Consider the following 17019-nt stretch of genomic DNA (forward strand, 5'->3'; position numbering starts at 1 on the left):
TGGGGGGTGTGTGTGAGAGAGAGAGTTATAAACCCTGAATTTAAATACCAGAAGTTTTTAGGAAAAACATAACCAATTTGTAATTGAAACAGGATTAGTCAAGAACCATCAGCACCAACACAAGTGTATCTTTGCAGACCGAAGGAATCAGCTAAACAATTACGGTCATCTCAATCTCTACTAAAACAAAAATCGCATCCAACATGCCACCTGACACCATTTCTTTCTCTCTTTCTCCTTTGCTCCTTGCGATGTGGCATTCATCTCTCCTTGTGCCTCCGTTCTGAAGAGATAACAGTATAGCAACAACTCTGCCACTGAAATCCTGTTCTCTGACCGATATTGGCACCTGCAAAGAGAAACAACCAGTAACAGGCAGCAGCAGCATCAGTATTAATCTTCCATGATGAAATCTTTACAGGTCAAGAACAAGCACACAGCTCTTTTCTCACTCGTTCACAGTGGACCATGCAACTAGTTGAAATGGAAGACAATGGATTGTCTGCAAGCCTTTTGAACAGTGGAGAATACAGGGCATTGGTTTTAGGTGAATTAATCCCCAAATATTCTTGAAGTTTGATATCTCCTTTGGTCTTTCTTTCTAGAATACCATTGTCATCTGATTTATCAAATCCTTAGTATGACCACAAAGAATACGTTTGTGTATGTGACGCCTCTTGTCACTTTAGGTATGAATAAAAATATGAAAATAGTTAATGCTAGAGGGCTTAATCTCTAAAACTGCATGTGCACCTCTATATTCAAGAAAATTTTCTCTCAAAGCCGACTACATTGTATGTTACATTTCTCTAGAACATAACACAAGATGCTACTTGTGTAGGAAGTAGTTTTCAGTGAAGTCTAGTGAAAATGCATTCATTATGCAAGAAAAAGTCACTGTTAAGCCCACAAAGAATATACAAGGTTCCCAACTTCTTGGTATGTATGGGCAAGAAAAGTGCCAAGAGTGTTGGAATTCTAAACTTGACATCTTGTGCCTAGTTCTGCTTCTGTTTAAAAATGAGTGCTATTCTGTGAAAGCGATGCCTGAGAGAACACGGAACTAGCTGTAGATAGGAAAGCTACTGGTGTGTGTACTCTCCTTCCTGCTCTCCTTGTGAACCTACAAGCATATTTCTGGCTCACCCCATCTATAATTATACATCTTTACCTGGTAATAGGTGGTGGTCACTTACCAGAGTGAAAATTTAGTGATAAAATGTATTTTACTTTTGTAGATTTTTATATTAATCCAGTTGTATAGGCAATGGCATTCATTGAATTTTGGAAAGAATCTTAGAAGTCCTGTTAACCATTGGGCAGAGTTTATTCAGGTTTGTAAATTCAGTTTAGAGGTCATAATTTCACAAAAAAGAGAAGTCAGTTGCTTGGCCAGTGGCCAAAAACTGTAACTCAATGCTGTTTATATGCATATACATAGAGTCTAGAAGATTAGGCTCTTCTCATTATTGTATAGAATGTTAAACCTTTTCATACTTTTTAAAAATATGGAATCCACCAGAACCCTGAAAAAGGTTAAAAGGCAGAAAGCTGGAAGAAAATGTAGTAAGGCATTGTACCTGTAGGTGCTAGGGTTTGGTGTCAGCACCTGAGCTAGTTTCAACATCAAGAAATTTCGTCCCCTTAATACAGAAGCTGTGATTTCTTTTTCAGGAACTGTACTGGATATTTAAAATTTGCCAGTCAGTTGAACTGTTATATTTATTTGCTGCTGAGAAGATAGGGTTTGGTTTGTTTAAATAGAATGGAGGAACTGACAATCCCATTGTCCATTTTAACACTTACTCCCATTTAGGGTTTTTGATGTATGTGTTTAATTTTCAAAGAGAGGCGAATTACCCCCAACCCACCAAAGAAGGAAATGAAACAGAGAGAGAAAAACGTTAAAGTTCTAACATTAAAGTTCTAAACCAGTTAAACACATTTGAGGGATACCCAGTATGTTCCCCTCAGTAATATCCAGCTCAGCGACTCAGGATCGACATGGAGACATCATATACATAGTTAGGAAGGAATCCCCCACCAGGAATTTCACAGTATTTGTCCTCTTTCTTCCTCCTACCCTACTCCCGCAATCTATACAGTCATACTTGAGCAAAAAGAGGATTACGGGCAGTAGCTTCAAAACTGATCTCTATACGTTCAATGTAGTTTTTTATTGGTTCATATTTCCAATGATTTGTGTCTCATATCCATATTTAGGATATATAAAAGAATATAATAGAGAAAAATTGAGGACCTATAAATTTGAAGTAAATTGGTAATAATTTTCTTAATTCTTTTCTGCACTGCCCTTTCTGTTAGCTTTTAATAACACCTTTTGTTAATTTCACCTTTCACTTTCCTAGTGATAGACTTTCAGAATAACATTATAAATATTTTATGAAATTAAAACTTATTTGAGGACTTAGAGATACTAACTTGATTGTATTATTATATTACTAAAATTAATTTGGTATTAAATATGTTAAACCTCATTCTGAACTATTAATAGCTTTCTCAAAGGACTAATGTTGTTATGGTGCTCCTGAATATACTCTTGTAAATGATAAGCTTTTCCCTGTTTCCACTATCTTCATAATATACCACATAAAATCTTTTCTTCTCCCAACTCGCATGGATTATAGGCAAGCTGAGAATGATACATCAGAAATTCTCAGATTCTCAAATTCTACCTTATCTTGACTTTATAGAAAGGCAGCTTTTCAAAATTGAGGGGTTTTTGTGGGGCTAACATTAATATATATTAAAGATTTGCTAAAGAAGTTTTAACTATTCAATAGTATGTTCAACTTTTACAGGAAATGAATTAGTTTTACATGTAAAATGCGTTACTATATAACTTGTAAGTTTTACAGTTCAATGCCTACACACCCCTACTTTAAAAGAAAATAATTGCCCTTTTAAAAACTGCCATTAAGGGAAATGCTCAAAATATACCCCAAGTCTGCCTAGCAGTTTTAACCTGCATTTTACGTTTAACTTGGCATTTTATGAAGATTCTACATTGCTGTAGCATACTTTTAGCTTAGAATGTTGAGCCAAGGAGATATTAAGTTGCCAGAAGGGACTCTGAGTACAAATAGAAAGTATTTGTATGCTAAATATCTATTGAGGGACAAATTGGTTTTACTTTGCATATAAATTTTTAAAGTTAAAAATTTTGGAAGGTGTTAGGTTTTGCAGGTTACTTAAATGAGGCAATATTGAGATCTATTGTTGTATACTTGTCTAACCTGGGTTTTTAAAAATATATATTTAAGTAATTCAGATATTAGATCTTATTTTAAAATACTGTTAAAATAGATGTAGTATGTACTGTTAAGGTTTATTGCCATATCTTTTTGTCTAAACGGAAAAGAACGATGTCCTTTTATTGTATGTGATTACCAAATTTACCTCCCTCTCTCTAGTAGGATCTTTTCTTATTTGTGTTCCTTCAATACCATAATTGCCTACAGAAACCAATTCTTTTCCAGAGATGCTGTTTCTTCTTAGACCTTTTCTGCTGTAAATGGCTCAACTAGTGGCCGACTAGAGTATTGAAATTTAGTGTTCTTACTAAGCATGATCTCCATTCTGGACTACCTCTCTTTTATTTTAGTAATTTGACCTACCTTTGCCATGCATTTGAGGATTCCATTCCATAATGGAATTCCCTTCTGTAAGGAGAGAATAACTAACAGGCTCAGGCTGTTGTAACAGAATACCATAGACTGGGCAGCTTAAACAACAGAAACTTATTTCTCCTAGTTCTAGAGGCTGGAAATCCAAGATCGAGGTCCCTTGGGGTTTAGTTTCTTTTTTCTTCAACCATTCATTCATTTTTGGCTGGGCTGGGTCTTTGTTGCTTTGTGGGCTTCTCCTTGCGGCGGCTTCTCTTGTCGTGGCTCATGGGCTGCAGGGCATGCAGGCTTCCAGTAGTTGTGGCTCCTGGGCTTTAGAGCACAGGCTGAATAATTGCTGTGCATAGGGTTAATTGCTCTGCCACATGTGTGATCTTCCTGGATCAGGGGTCAAACCTGTGTCTCCTGCATTGGCAGTCAGATTCTTTACCAGGGGAGCCTAGGGTTTAGTTTCCGTAGCTTTCTTCCTAGTTTGTAGATGGTCATCTTCTCATATCCTCACGTGACTTTTCTCTGTGTTGCCACAAAGAGCTGGTGGGGTTGGGAGGAGAGATCTCTTTCTTCCTACTCAAAAAGCCACTAAATCTCATCAAGAGGGCCCCACTCTCATTACCTAAGCTAACTCTTAACTTACAGAGTCCCCTTCTCCAAATACCATCACACTGGGAGGTTAGGGCTTAGACATACACAATTTGGGAGGAACACAAAGCCTTCAATCCATAACAGAATGTATACTTTTTCTCAGTGGGATTTGAGAGAAGTTACTTAGAGTTGCTGAATTATCTTTCCCCTAGAAATATGTCATTTTGTTTTAAGATCCAAGATACTGGAATAAATACTAAATTACAATATGGATGATATAAATATATTTACTGATGACTATGGAAGATTTACCTGTATCTGCATATAATCAGTTATAGTTCCTTCCCTTAACCTTTGCTCTTAAACAGCTAGGATCCAGCTGTTTGTTTTAACTAGTCCTCCTGACGTTTGGGGGGTTTATCCTGTAAACTTTACAGTTCAGACTGAATGAAGCTTGTCTGTCCTTTTGTATTAAAAGATCTCATGGGGCATGTGGCTGGCTGGCTGGGTGTGTGGGTGTGGGTGTGGGTGTGGGTGTGGGTGTGTGTGTGTGGGTGTGTGTGTGTGTGGGTGTGTGTGAGTGTGTGTGTGTGTGTTTAGTCGCTCAGTCTTATCTGACTCTGTAACCCCATGGAACCCACCAGGCTTCTCTGTCCATGGGATGGGTAGCCATTCCCCTCTCCAGAGGATCTTCCTGATCCAAGGATCAAACCCTGGTCTCCTGCATTGCAGGCAGATTCTTTACCATATAAGCCTCTAGGGAAGCCATACTTGGCATGTTTTATAGAGGAATTAAAAACTTGCTTAACTGGCACATACATGTATTTTATTTTTTTTAGTAACTATTTCATAATATTGATTATTGACATTGTATAAACATCTGAAGATTACCAAAAATTATAAAACAAATGTAATTATGTGTCAACAATCTAGTTGTCTCAAAATTATATATAATAGAATTTCTATAAATTCACTTTTCAGATAATAAGTATCTCCATACCACAATTACAAGTAAAAGCTGAAACAAGTATTTTTGCTGGCAGTTCTAATAAGCATTTCACCGTTTTATCAGATTATTTAAAATTATACCAGTTCACTAAGCGTTTGGTAGCTTCATACATGTGTAAGAAATTAACAGAAAATTTTAAGGCAGCAATCGTTAGTAATCTGAAAAAAGTAAGTTACCTCTTTCTGTGTTCTGTGATATAATTGAATTTGAATTTTTTCATATTTATGGACACACCTGTATAGCCAGTTTCTTATTCTGCTTTATGTAACTGAATTGAGACAACTGAACTGTGGTTTGACTTTATTGTTGTGAAGCTTTTGAATCTATTTCCTGTCCTTATAATGAAACTATTTAATCCCCTGGAACATTATCTTACCTTTTTTCTCTTATTTTCATTAAAATTAGAAATACTGTGACTGAAGCTACACTAAATGAGGAAATTTCAGGGAATTTAGTGTATTTTAGAGAACTCCCCCAAATTTTAGAAAAGTTCATCTTCATTGGTTTCTATGTATTATCTATGGAGAAAGAAATGGCAACCCACTCCAGTATTCTTGCCTAGAGAATCCCTTGGGCAGAGGAAGCTAGTGGGCTGCTGTCCATAGGGTTGCACAGAGTCAGACATGACTGAAGCGACTTAGCATGCATGCATGCGTTGGAGAAGGAAATGGCAACCCACTCCGCAGTACTCTTGCCTGGAGCATCCCAGGGATGGGGGAGCCTAGTGGGCTGCCCTTTGTGGGGTCGCACAGAGTCAGACATGACTGAAGCAACTTAGCATGCATGCATGCATTGGAGAAGGAAATGGCATCCCACTCCAGTATTCTTGCCTGGAGCATCCCAGGGACGGACGAGCCTGGTGGGCTGCCGTCTGTGGGGTCACACAGAGTCGGACACGACTGACGCAACTTAGCAGCAGCAGCATGTATTATCTAGTGCCTAATTTACATTAAATATCTGCAACAAGTAGGGGTTGAGTTTCATTTTTAAATAATTGATATAATCTTAAGGTCAAGTAGAATATAAACATACTTAGGTTTTTAATCTGTAAACATTTGTTTTTCTTTATGACACTGAGAATATTCCTTTCAGTTTAAGCCTTAGATAATGGTGTAATAGACTTTATACCTCTGTTATCTGCCTTACAATGAAATATGCTTTCAGAGTAAATTTCAGAATTGTTGATTTTTTTGAGACAAAGGATTTTTTTTTAAATTTTAGAAGATAAATCATTATAAGACAGTGCTAATGAAAAGCAGAAATATTTAAGAATAATATTCAGAAATGATCCCTATTCCATGTTGTATATAGATTTATAATGGTTACACATTTAGGCCAAGGCAATCTGTGTTTACTTAATAGTTTTTCAAAAATATTATAAAATTGGCATTTCTAGAACTTTTCACTGAACTTTGGTATGTTCTTGTCTTTTAACAGTATTTATATTGACAAAGGTGTATGTGTAATGGGTGGTTTTGTTTGTTTTGGTGTCTTTCTTTTAAATGTTCTAAAAATTGTGTATTTTGAGACATGAAAATATCAGAATTTTTAGATTAATGAATGTTAAAGTAAATTCCTTTAGGATTTGCCTAGGTGTGCTCTGATGACTAAGGATCTAAATCACAGCTAGTCATATAATTTTTGTTTTAAGAGTCTCTTAAAAATTGTAGTGGAATTTATCCAAAGAGATTGGTCAGATTGTACATGTGTGTTTGTATATTCCAAATGTTGTAAGGTCTCTGAATAATCAGTAGTTTTGTGTTTTACCTTTCTTCCTCCTTTAACTATTGTGAAATATATTCATTTATTTTTGTATTAGTAAATTATTCTCTCATAAATTAAATTAAAATTTGAACATATCAGAAATAAAACTTACAGCTCATTTTGTGTTATAAGTCAGTTTCAGACTACCTTGCAGTCATTTTTATTTTTAGTTTAGACATTATAAAAATAGATTTCTTTTAGTACAGAGATTTTCTTGTGGAGGTTGGTTTCTTGAAATAGGCTTTTGCTTTATCTCTCTCTATCTTTCAGGCATTGAAAAGAGCACTTCGATCTTTTAACTCAGTGGTACTTTATAATACACTATTCTTTCCATCACTGTTAAAAAAAAATTGGTGCATGAGTAAAAACATCTTTTTTATATCACCAATAAATTGAGCTTGTTATAGTCCCCTCTTTTCATTTTCAGGAAGAGGCAGAAATCCAGGCAGAACTTGAACGGTTGGAAAGAGTCAGAAATCTTCATATTCGAGAGCTCAAAAGAATAAATAATGAAGATAATTCACAGTAAGTCATTATTTATATTTCACAGTATTACATGATAGAAGATTTTCTCCCCTTGGAGATCATAAACACAGTATTTCCTTGTTGAGGGACTTATCATAGAAATAAAGTCCTTCGCATGACTCAGAAGGCCTTGTATGGTCCGGTCTCAGCCACCTCACCACCCCACCTCTCTCATCCTCCTCGCACTTATATGTCATAGATACATTGGCTCCCTCAATCACATGTCATTCCTATCTCAAGGCTCTTCTGTTCTCCATTTCCTCTGCCTGAAATATTCTTCCTCTAAACACTTGAGTGGCTTGCTTATTTCACTCCAGGTGGTCATTAGAAAGGCCACCCTATCTAAAATATCAGTCCTGGCGTTACTCCATCACCTCTCTCAGTATCTTTACCTTGCTTTATTTTTGGCATTTATCACTATTTGGAATTACATTTTTTTTTCCAGTTCTTTTATCTGTTTCCTTTCACTGGAATGTAAGCTACATGAGAGCAGGGATTTAGTTTTGTTCTTTCTATATCCCCCAAATCTAGACCCGTTTCTGGCATATGGTAGGCACAGAATAAATATTTGTTGACTAAATACCAAAGTTGGTGTTACAGTAGTGAAGAAGAAATCATTTCAGCTAAAGGGATTTCATTAAATCATGTATCCAGCATTGTGTAAAGAAGAAATAGAAGAGCAGTTTAAGTTATAGTCTCTGTCCTTAATTCCTAATTATCAAATTTATTTAAACGCTAAAGGAGTTCAAAGAGAAAATGCCTATGGACAGGTGGGAGCTTTATCAGGAAGACAGAAATAAAGTAAGGCATTAATTGGATGTAGTCTGTGTAGAGGACAGGAAGGATGTCTTTTTTATACTTCCAGATTTATGTAATTTAAATCTTCATGACCTAAATGAGTGTCAGAATTGGAAGTGGCTTATTTCTGCCATGAAATATCTTGCTTAAAAGAAGGCCTGTTTATGATTATCTTTATGAACATAGTCATTCTAATATATAAGGTAAATGAAATAACATAGTTATGGAATATACTTGATTATACCAGATAAATTCTAATAAAGCAGAAAAGTCAAAGCTAATTTACAGTTGACTGTTCTGAAAATTATGCCCAAGCTTGTTTGTGGATATAACTTAATCCACTTGATGAAAATTAAATGAATTGTTATATTTCCCTTTCTTTCTTTTTTTTTTTTTTGGCTACATGGCTTACGGGATTCTAGTTCCCCAACTAGAGATTGAACATGGGCCACAGCAGTGGAAACACTGAGTCCTAACCACTGGACCACCAGGAAATTTCCTACATTTTGCTTTAAAACTAAACAGAAATCTCTCTTAATTCTCAAGAAAAGCTTAAATTATCAAAGCTGTGTTGACATTGAATAAAATACCATTGTATATTTTGTATCTGAGACTATAAAACTGTCATTGATTCCCCCCCCGCCCCCTTAAGAATCAAAGAGTGTACATTTTGGAACCATGTTTTTCTGTGAAACCTTGCCATGTATTAACTGTTGACCTTGGACAGTTACTTAACCTTTCTGTGCAGTAGTGCCCTCATCTGTAAAAGAAAGGTGGTGGCAGGGCCTACTTCAGAGGGTTAGTTAAGAACCAAACGAGATAATACATGTGAGTGCTTAGTGTGTAGCAGGTGTGATAAACATTAAATAATTTTATTTGTGGTGGGTTTTATTTTTTTTAAGCATTTCTTTTTTGATTGGGGATTAAAATTTTATTTGTAAAAGGCAAAGACTATAAAATTTAACCATGAATGAAAGTCAGCTTATAATTATTTTTTATCCTATGTCAGTACTATAAAACTTGATTAATTAAAACTCCCAGATAAAAGTAAGTTTTCATAAGGGAAGCATTTCCTGATGAATAGATACAGGATTTTATAAAGCTCTTAATAATACAGTAGTTGGTAGGTCTTTATCACAGTGCTATAATTGGTCATTGAACTTGAAAATTCAGCTTGATAGCTGAATGTTAGGCTTCGTGAACACCAAAGCGTTGAGATGGGTGATAGTCATGCAGGTAGAGAGAGAAGTATGGAATAGAATTCAAAATAGCCGGAAAAAGAAATAGGAGTAGAATAAGAGCACAACTGTGTTGTGGACAGAAACTTTTTTTTGTGTGTTTTCATGTGCATGAGTGTTTTTTTCCCCACCCTTAAGGTTCAAAGATCACCCAACGTTAAATGAAAGATATTTATTGCTCCATCTGCTTGGTAGAGGTGGCTTTAGTGAAGTATATAAGGTAATGTACTTTTTTTTTTCTGTTGTTCACACTAACATAGCAAAGATATAGGAGTATGTGGTTAAGAAGTACATGTTTATTGTTTTTATGATTTTTTGACTGGGAAATTATGTCCTCTCATTCCAAAAAGAGTCTGTGATGGCTTATGTTATCTCGAGAGTCTAAAAACTACCCTTGTGCCTTTGCAGACCCTCTGATATTTGGTAGCTGATTACCACTGACCAACCTGATACAAATAATAACAGCCATTAGAATCAAGATAGGCAGGTAGCAGTTTAATATAGTACCTTTATGACAAGGTTGTATCCCTTAAACATGTGTTACAAGTCCTTAGATGTCCTAGATTTACCCTAATTTCTACCTATTTCAAGGCCAGTGTTTCTCAAATATATATATGAAAGCAGAAATTTTTACTCATCACATTTAATACTTTATACCTTTTTTTTTTGCTCTGTATTGTCTTTCTGACCAACGTTTAAATACTGTGTTCCCAAATTTCTTTATCATTCTTAATCTCCTTTTCAAATATATCCCCCTCCCCCTCCCTGAGTTATCACCTATTTGGTTTCAGATATAGATACCTATGTATATATGTAGCTGTCTACCCACACTTCTTTCTGAGCCCCATACCTGGGGTTCACATGACCTCATGTGGATGCTTCATAAGTACTGCAAAGTCACATGTGAAATAGAAGCTTATCTTCCTCTCCTCCCACACCTTCCCCTCCCTTTAAAAGAAAAAACAACTGCTCCCTACTTTAATACACAGCACTGCCCTTTATCTACCCAGTTCCTTCCCTGAAAACCCTGCAGTGAATGAAGAATGAAAGTCATTTTTCACTACATCTTTCCCTTAACGCCCTTCCTCCAGCATAACCAGTCTCTGGTGTATGTCATTATTATTGTCATTAAGCTCTCCTAAATCCAGCAAGGGCCCTTCTCTCAGCTCAAAGCCTCATTGTCTCTTGTTTGCATTGCTCTAATCTAGCCAATCACCTTTTCTTGGACATTGAGTTTCTCCAGTCCATTTGTGTGTATGCTGCAGCTAGAATGGCCTTGTCAGAAAATGCAGCCTGATCATCTCACTCCCCTGCCTTATAAGCCCCAGTAGCTTTCCCATTTGCTCTTAGTTAGGATGAAGTCATAATGAAGGTCATGAAGTGAAGTGAAGTTGCTCAGTCGTGTCCGACTCTTTGCAACCCCATGGACTATAGCCTGTCAGGCTCCTCCGCCTATAGGATTCTCCAGGCAAGAGTGCTGGAGTGGATTGCCATTTCCTTCTCCAGGGGATCTTCCCGACCCAGGAATCGAACCTGAGTCTCCCGCATTGCAAGCAGACGCTTTACCATCTGACCCACCAGGGAAGCATAATGCAGGTCACAGTCTCACCTTAAACTTTAGTTCCTATTAAAGGTTTCCCTATTAATCTGCCTTTGATAAGCTCTTTGTAACACTTTGAACTTCATTATGGATTGGTATAATCAGTGATTAAGACCTCGGGTTCTGAAGCCAAACAGGCTGAGTTTGAATCCTAATTCTGATTGCTGTTTACCAGCTGTCTAAACTTTGGCTTATATTGCTTTACCATCCTGTCTTCATCTGGGACTGTTTAACATTTATGTACATCATGGGATCATTGTAATGATTAAATGAACTATTAGGTAAATCACATAGAATTTTGGTGTTGAGTAGATGTAAGCTCATCAAATTGTTATTAGAAATCCTCTCTGTTCAAGAGACAACCTGTATCCACTTCTGACTCTGGGGAAATTATGGGATTTGGATTCAGAGAACTAATTTCTGATCTTGGTTCAACCATGAACTAGTTTTTGTTTTGTTAACTTGGATAAACATTAGTATCACCCATCAAGAGTGATCTATGAGCCCTGTTCCAGTTCTTGTTTCTTTGATTCTAATGGTAGTTTATCTGGGCACTTAAGCATTGAGTAGTCTTACCCAGGCCACAAGGTCGAAAAAAAGATCATAATAGCTCACGGTGGATCTAAAATCACTGTAGCTAGCATTGGCTTATCCTAAAAGTAGCCCAGCCTCTGTTGCTTCTAATAGCTTTCATGACAGTCTTCTGCCACTGCCCAGTAGTATTTCCACTGTTTTTAGTCTCACAGATAGGGGCTAATAGAGACTTTTCTCTTTAAGAAAACCTTACATAGAAATTAGAAAATGCAGATTGTTGAGGCCCTAAAGTCTTAAATCCCTATTGTTGACTTAAATACTAATGACAGCTCCCTCTGACCCCTTCAAAGTCCTTTCATTGTTGCCAGGTCCCTTGGGAAACAAAGCAGATTGTAAATAAAAAAATAGACTTTATGGAAGATATTGAATCAGTTGCTTAATGATTACCATCTTAGCTTTATGGGAAGGTATACTTTGAAAGATGTGTCTTACATTATAATCAGTATACACTAATGATAACTTTAGAATTTCTTTTTTACTTTTTTATTCTTACTGTGATTGCTTGTAAGTTCTTTAATAAACTTATTATGTTCTTTTTGCTTTCTCCTACCTGAACTTTTTTCCTTTTCTGTTGTTTAAAACTTAACTTAGCTAATGTCTATTGGGTTTTTATTGTGAATCATGTATTATTCTAAAGACTTTATATGTTTCACTCCATTTAATTCTCTTCAATCCAAACTTTGAGACTTTGTTAGCACAAAGTAACACATCTAATAAGTTTATCTGACTCCAAAGTGAATATTGTTAATTATTGCACCCTTTGTGATTTTGGATCTCATGCTTTTATAATTTTGTGACAAGCAGTTTACCCCTCCTGCTTATTTTAAGGTTAAATTGATAGAGGGAGTAGAAGCTATGAACCTTCTTCCTAATAAATCTGTAAGCTTTTTAAGTGTTTTCTTAAAGGAGCACTTTTTGTATATAAGTTACCGTAGAACCTAAATAATAAATTTCTTTCATGATATGCAGTGTTTTTTTTTTTAAAGAAAAAGTCACCTGAAGCCTTAAAGAATACTGATCATTCTTTATTAATAAATAGGTTTTTATACTGGTTTGTTCAAATTATCAGCCTATCTTAGGATGAGATTAAGGAATAATTGCTCATATGGTGTGGCAATTATATATGGTTATATTTAATTTTGTAATAAAAGTTTAGGACTTTAATAAATAATTTTCAAACAAGTGGGGAAAAAACATGGAGTCTCTAGGAAAAGATAGAGGAAAAAGTTTGCTTCATCCAATCCACCAAAAAATTATTAAAGTCACCTGTTTTCCTGGCTGCTTGCTGCTGCTGCTAGTGTAGAGGAGAAGGTCTATGTTTGTGTTTGTTTTTAAAGCTTTATTGTTTTATGTTAATTCAGTATATTGGCATTTATAAAACTTGAACATGAAAATTCACATTAAGCTTTACTCTAACAGCATGAAATTTGTATCTTGTTTCTGATAATAAACGTGCCACTGAACTATAATCTTAGCAGAGATGACTACCAAAAGTAGTATATTTTATAATATAAAAATGTGTATTCTAGTTCCATATTACTGCAAAATTATTACCCCCAAAAAAAGTGAGCTCTTCAGTTGGTCTTTGGTTCAAAGTCTTCTCTGTTCCTTTAATCCTAGGCTTTTGACCTTTATGAACAAAGATATGCTGCTGTGAAGATCCATCAGCTTAATAAAAGCTGGAGGGATGAGAAGAAGGAAAACTACCACAAGTAAATATTAATTCTTTGATTTTTATCAATTTTGAAAATACATTTAATGGTCATGGAGAATTAATACACTCTCCTTCTTGTAGACATGCCTGCAGAGAGTATAGAATACACAAAGAACTGGATCACCCCAGAATAGTTAAACTCTATGACTATTTCTCCTTGGATACAGATACGTAAGTGAATATAAACAGACTTAGTTTTTAAGAAAAGACATGTTGGCATTTGCTTTCCCTATTCTGTACTGATGATACAAATACTCATTTGTCCATTGTGACTGAATTAGTGGCTAATAGTTTGTGTCTGATTTTTTTCTCTTCTCCATTGTAGGTTTTGTACAGTGTTAGAATACTGTGAAGGCAATGACTTGGATTTCTATCTGAAGCAACATAAGTTAATGTCAGAGAAAGAAGCTAGGTCTATTGTAATGCAAATTGTAAATGCACTAAGATATCTCAATGAAATCAAACCCCCTATTATACATTATGATCTTAAGCCAGGTAAGTAATAAAATTTGTCTAAATTTTTAAGCTTTAAAGAATATAATTATCTGAAAATATGCTTTGTGATTTAGTTTTTAAGAGACACTGGCATACTAGTAGAATCTGAAGTGTTTTTAAAATAGTATTACTATGTTTTAAAATTATATTTTAAATGTATATTTTAATTAAAATTTTTGCATATGTATATTAAATGTATTATTTATTTCCCCAAAATCAGCTTTCATAGTAAACATTTTTTTCATCTTTGTATCATTAAATAAACTTTGTTCTTAGGAAACATCCTCCTGGTAGATGGAACAGCATGTGGAGAAATCAAAATCACCGATTTTGGTCTGTCCAAGATCATGGATGATGACAGCTATGGTGTAGATGGAATGGATCTAACTTCCCAAGGGGCAGGCACATACTGGTAAGTGTATTATTAAAAATTCCAAAATTATCTAGGTCAGTGCCCAGTCTTTTTAAAGAGAGTTTATTTTCATGTACCTTTGAGATTACTGTGGTGTGATAAGGGTACTGATATGAAGTCTCTTGAGTTGAGACTACTGGCACCAGCCCTCTTTTCTCTTCCTGTCTTAACTGTAAATATCAGGAAACTGGAGGAAGAGAAATTTGGCACCAGTGACTACCAGCCAGAAATTCCTAATGTGGAGATTTTGTGAATCTTGTTCTGTAATGTTAGAGTGGTGTTTATTATGAATCAGTTCAGTAGCTTAGTCGTGTCTGACTCTTCATGACCCCATGGACTGTAGCACGCCAAGCCTCCCTGTCTGTCACCAACTCCCAGAGTTTGCACAAACTCATGTCCATTGAGTCAGTGATGCCATCCAACCATCTCATCCTCTGTCGTCCCCTTCTCCTCTTGCCCTCAGTCTTTCCCAGGATCAGAGTCTTTTCCAATGAGTCAGCTCTTCGCATCAGGTGGCCAAAGTATTGGAGTTTCAGCTTCAATGTCAGTCCTCCCAATGAACACCCAGGACTGATCTCCTTTAAGATGGACTGGTTGGATCTCCTTGCAGTCCAGGGAACTCTCAAGAGTCTTTACCAACACCACAGTTCAAAAGCATCAATTCTTCTGTGCTCAGCTTTCTTTATAGTCCAACTCTCACATCCATACATGACTACTGGAAAAACCATAGCCTTAACTAGATGGACCTTTGTTGGCAAAGTAACATCTCTGCTTTTTAATATGCTATCTAGGTTGGTCATAGCTTTTCTTCCAAGGAGCAAGCATCTTAATTTCATGGCTGCAGTCATCATCTGCAGTGATGTTGGACTCCAAGGAAATAAAGTCTGTCACTGTTTCCCATCTATTTGCCATGAAGTGATGGGACTGGATGCCATGATCTTAGTTTTCTGAATGTTGAGCTTTAAGCCAACTTTTTCACTCTCCTCTTTCACTTTCATCAAGAGGCTCTTTAGTTCTTCTTCACTTTTCTGCCATAAGGTTGGTGTCATCTGCTTATCTGAGGTTATTGATATTTCTCCCAGCAATCTTGATTCCAGCGTGTGCTCTCTCCAGCCCAGTGTTTCTCATGATGTACACTGTATATAAGTTAAATAAGCAGGGTGACAATATACAGCCTTGATGTACTACTTTTCCTATTTGGAACCAGTGTGTTGTTCTATGTCCAGTTCTAACTGTTGCTTTTTGACTTGCATACAGATTTCTCAAGAGGCAGGTCAGGTGGTCTGGTATTTCCATCTTCTTCAGAATTGTCCAGAGTTTATTGTGATCCACACAGTCAAAGGCTTTGGCATAGTCAATAAAACAGAAATAGATATTTTTCTGGAACTCCCTTGCTTTTTCAGTGATCCAGCGAATGTTTGCAATTTGATCTCTGGTTCCTCTGGCTTTTCTAAAACCGGCTTGAACATCTGGAAGGTCATGGTTCACATGTTACTGAAGCCTGGCTTGGAGAATTTTGAGCATTTACTATGAATACTACTACTTAATATTACCATCTTAGCTATTAAAAGCAGTACATATTAAGCCCTCTCTGTACAGGTTTTGTGGTTACAACTTTTGTTTGAGATGGATGTTTTGTTGATCATGAATGAGAAGAAAAATCTGGTACAATCTTGGTCTTTTGATCTTGAGTCTAAATGAATGCCATTCCTTCACAGTTACCTAGGTGTTGACAAAAATTACTTCATTGTGAATTTTCAAAAAAAGTTTAGTTTTCAGAATGAATTAATTAGCAAAAGGAGTGAAATCTTAATTGGAAGGGAGATAGCTGTACTCAGCCTCACTGAGCAGAATGGTGATTACAAACATACATGTGACTTTAGGATCTCTAGCACACAGTTAGCCTGGGCAATGGAATATGCTACAAGTTTGTATGCATATTTACTTTTCAGAATAGGGATTAGTCATATCCATGTACTCAAGTAAAGCCATTTTAGAGCTTTAAAATCATGCTTGTGGCATTTTTTTAGGAGTATAATACAGTATGTCATAGATTTTTAAATACATGTTTAAAGAAAATCATTATTCAAACTGGTAACTCCTTGAAGGTCAGCACCCTCAATCAGTAAGTAATCTTGAAACTTTCTTTCAGCAACAAGACTCCTTTTTTCACCACGAAATCTTAGAATCCTGGTTGCTTGGTAGAACCCTAAATTATGTGGAAAACAGCTTAAACCCATGTTCTAAGTAATAGATAATCCTTTGCAGGTCTCCCACATGCCGTTTCCCTCTCACTCTGGCTTCCCTAGTGTAGGGCAAGGCAATGGAATTTCCCTGGCAGATGGGCATCAGGGACCCTTATGTTTAGTGTGCTCTGCAGGAAAAAGATACAGTCATGGCATTTCCATGTTCAGTTCAGTTGCTCAGTCATGTCCAACTCTTTGCAACCCCATGAATCGCAGCACGCCAGGCCTCCCTCTCCATCACCAACTCCCGGAGTTCACTCAGACTCACGACCATCGAGTCAGTGATGCCATCCAGCCATCTCATCCTCGGTCGTCCCCTTCTCCTCCTGCCCCCAATCCCTCCCAGCATCAGAGTCTTTTCCAATGAGTCAACTCTTCGCATGAGGTGCCCAAAG

The 17019-nt window shown here is 36.3% G+C and overlaps 1 protein-coding gene across 5 annotated transcripts in view; it reads left to right on the top strand.

Moving 5' to 3' along the window:
- TLK1 (tousled like kinase 1) overlaps nt 1-17019 on the top strand; it is a 173320-nt gene that overhangs the window by 148065 nt on the left and 8236 nt on the right. For all 5 annotated transcript variants that reach the window (XM_027964869.2, XM_042243732.1, XM_027964871.2 and 2 more), the window contains 6 exons: nt 7430-7527; nt 9702-9783; nt 13378-13469; nt 13553-13642; nt 13797-13966; nt 14243-14378. In XM_027964869.2, coding sequence (XP_027820670.2) covers nt 7430-7527; nt 9702-9783; nt 13378-13469; nt 13553-13642; nt 13797-13966; nt 14243-14378 — 668 coding nt within the window. The remainder of the gene's footprint in view (nt 1-7429; nt 7528-9701; nt 9784-13377; nt 13470-13552; nt 13643-13796; nt 13967-14242; nt 14379-17019) is intronic.

This window comes from Ovis aries, chromosome 2 (assembly GCF_016772045.2).
Source record: "Ovis aries strain OAR_USU_Benz2616 breed Rambouillet chromosome 2, ARS-UI_Ramb_v3.0, whole genome shotgun sequence".
NCBI classification, from domain to species: Eukaryota; Metazoa; Chordata; class Mammalia; order Artiodactyla; family Bovidae; genus Ovis; species Ovis aries.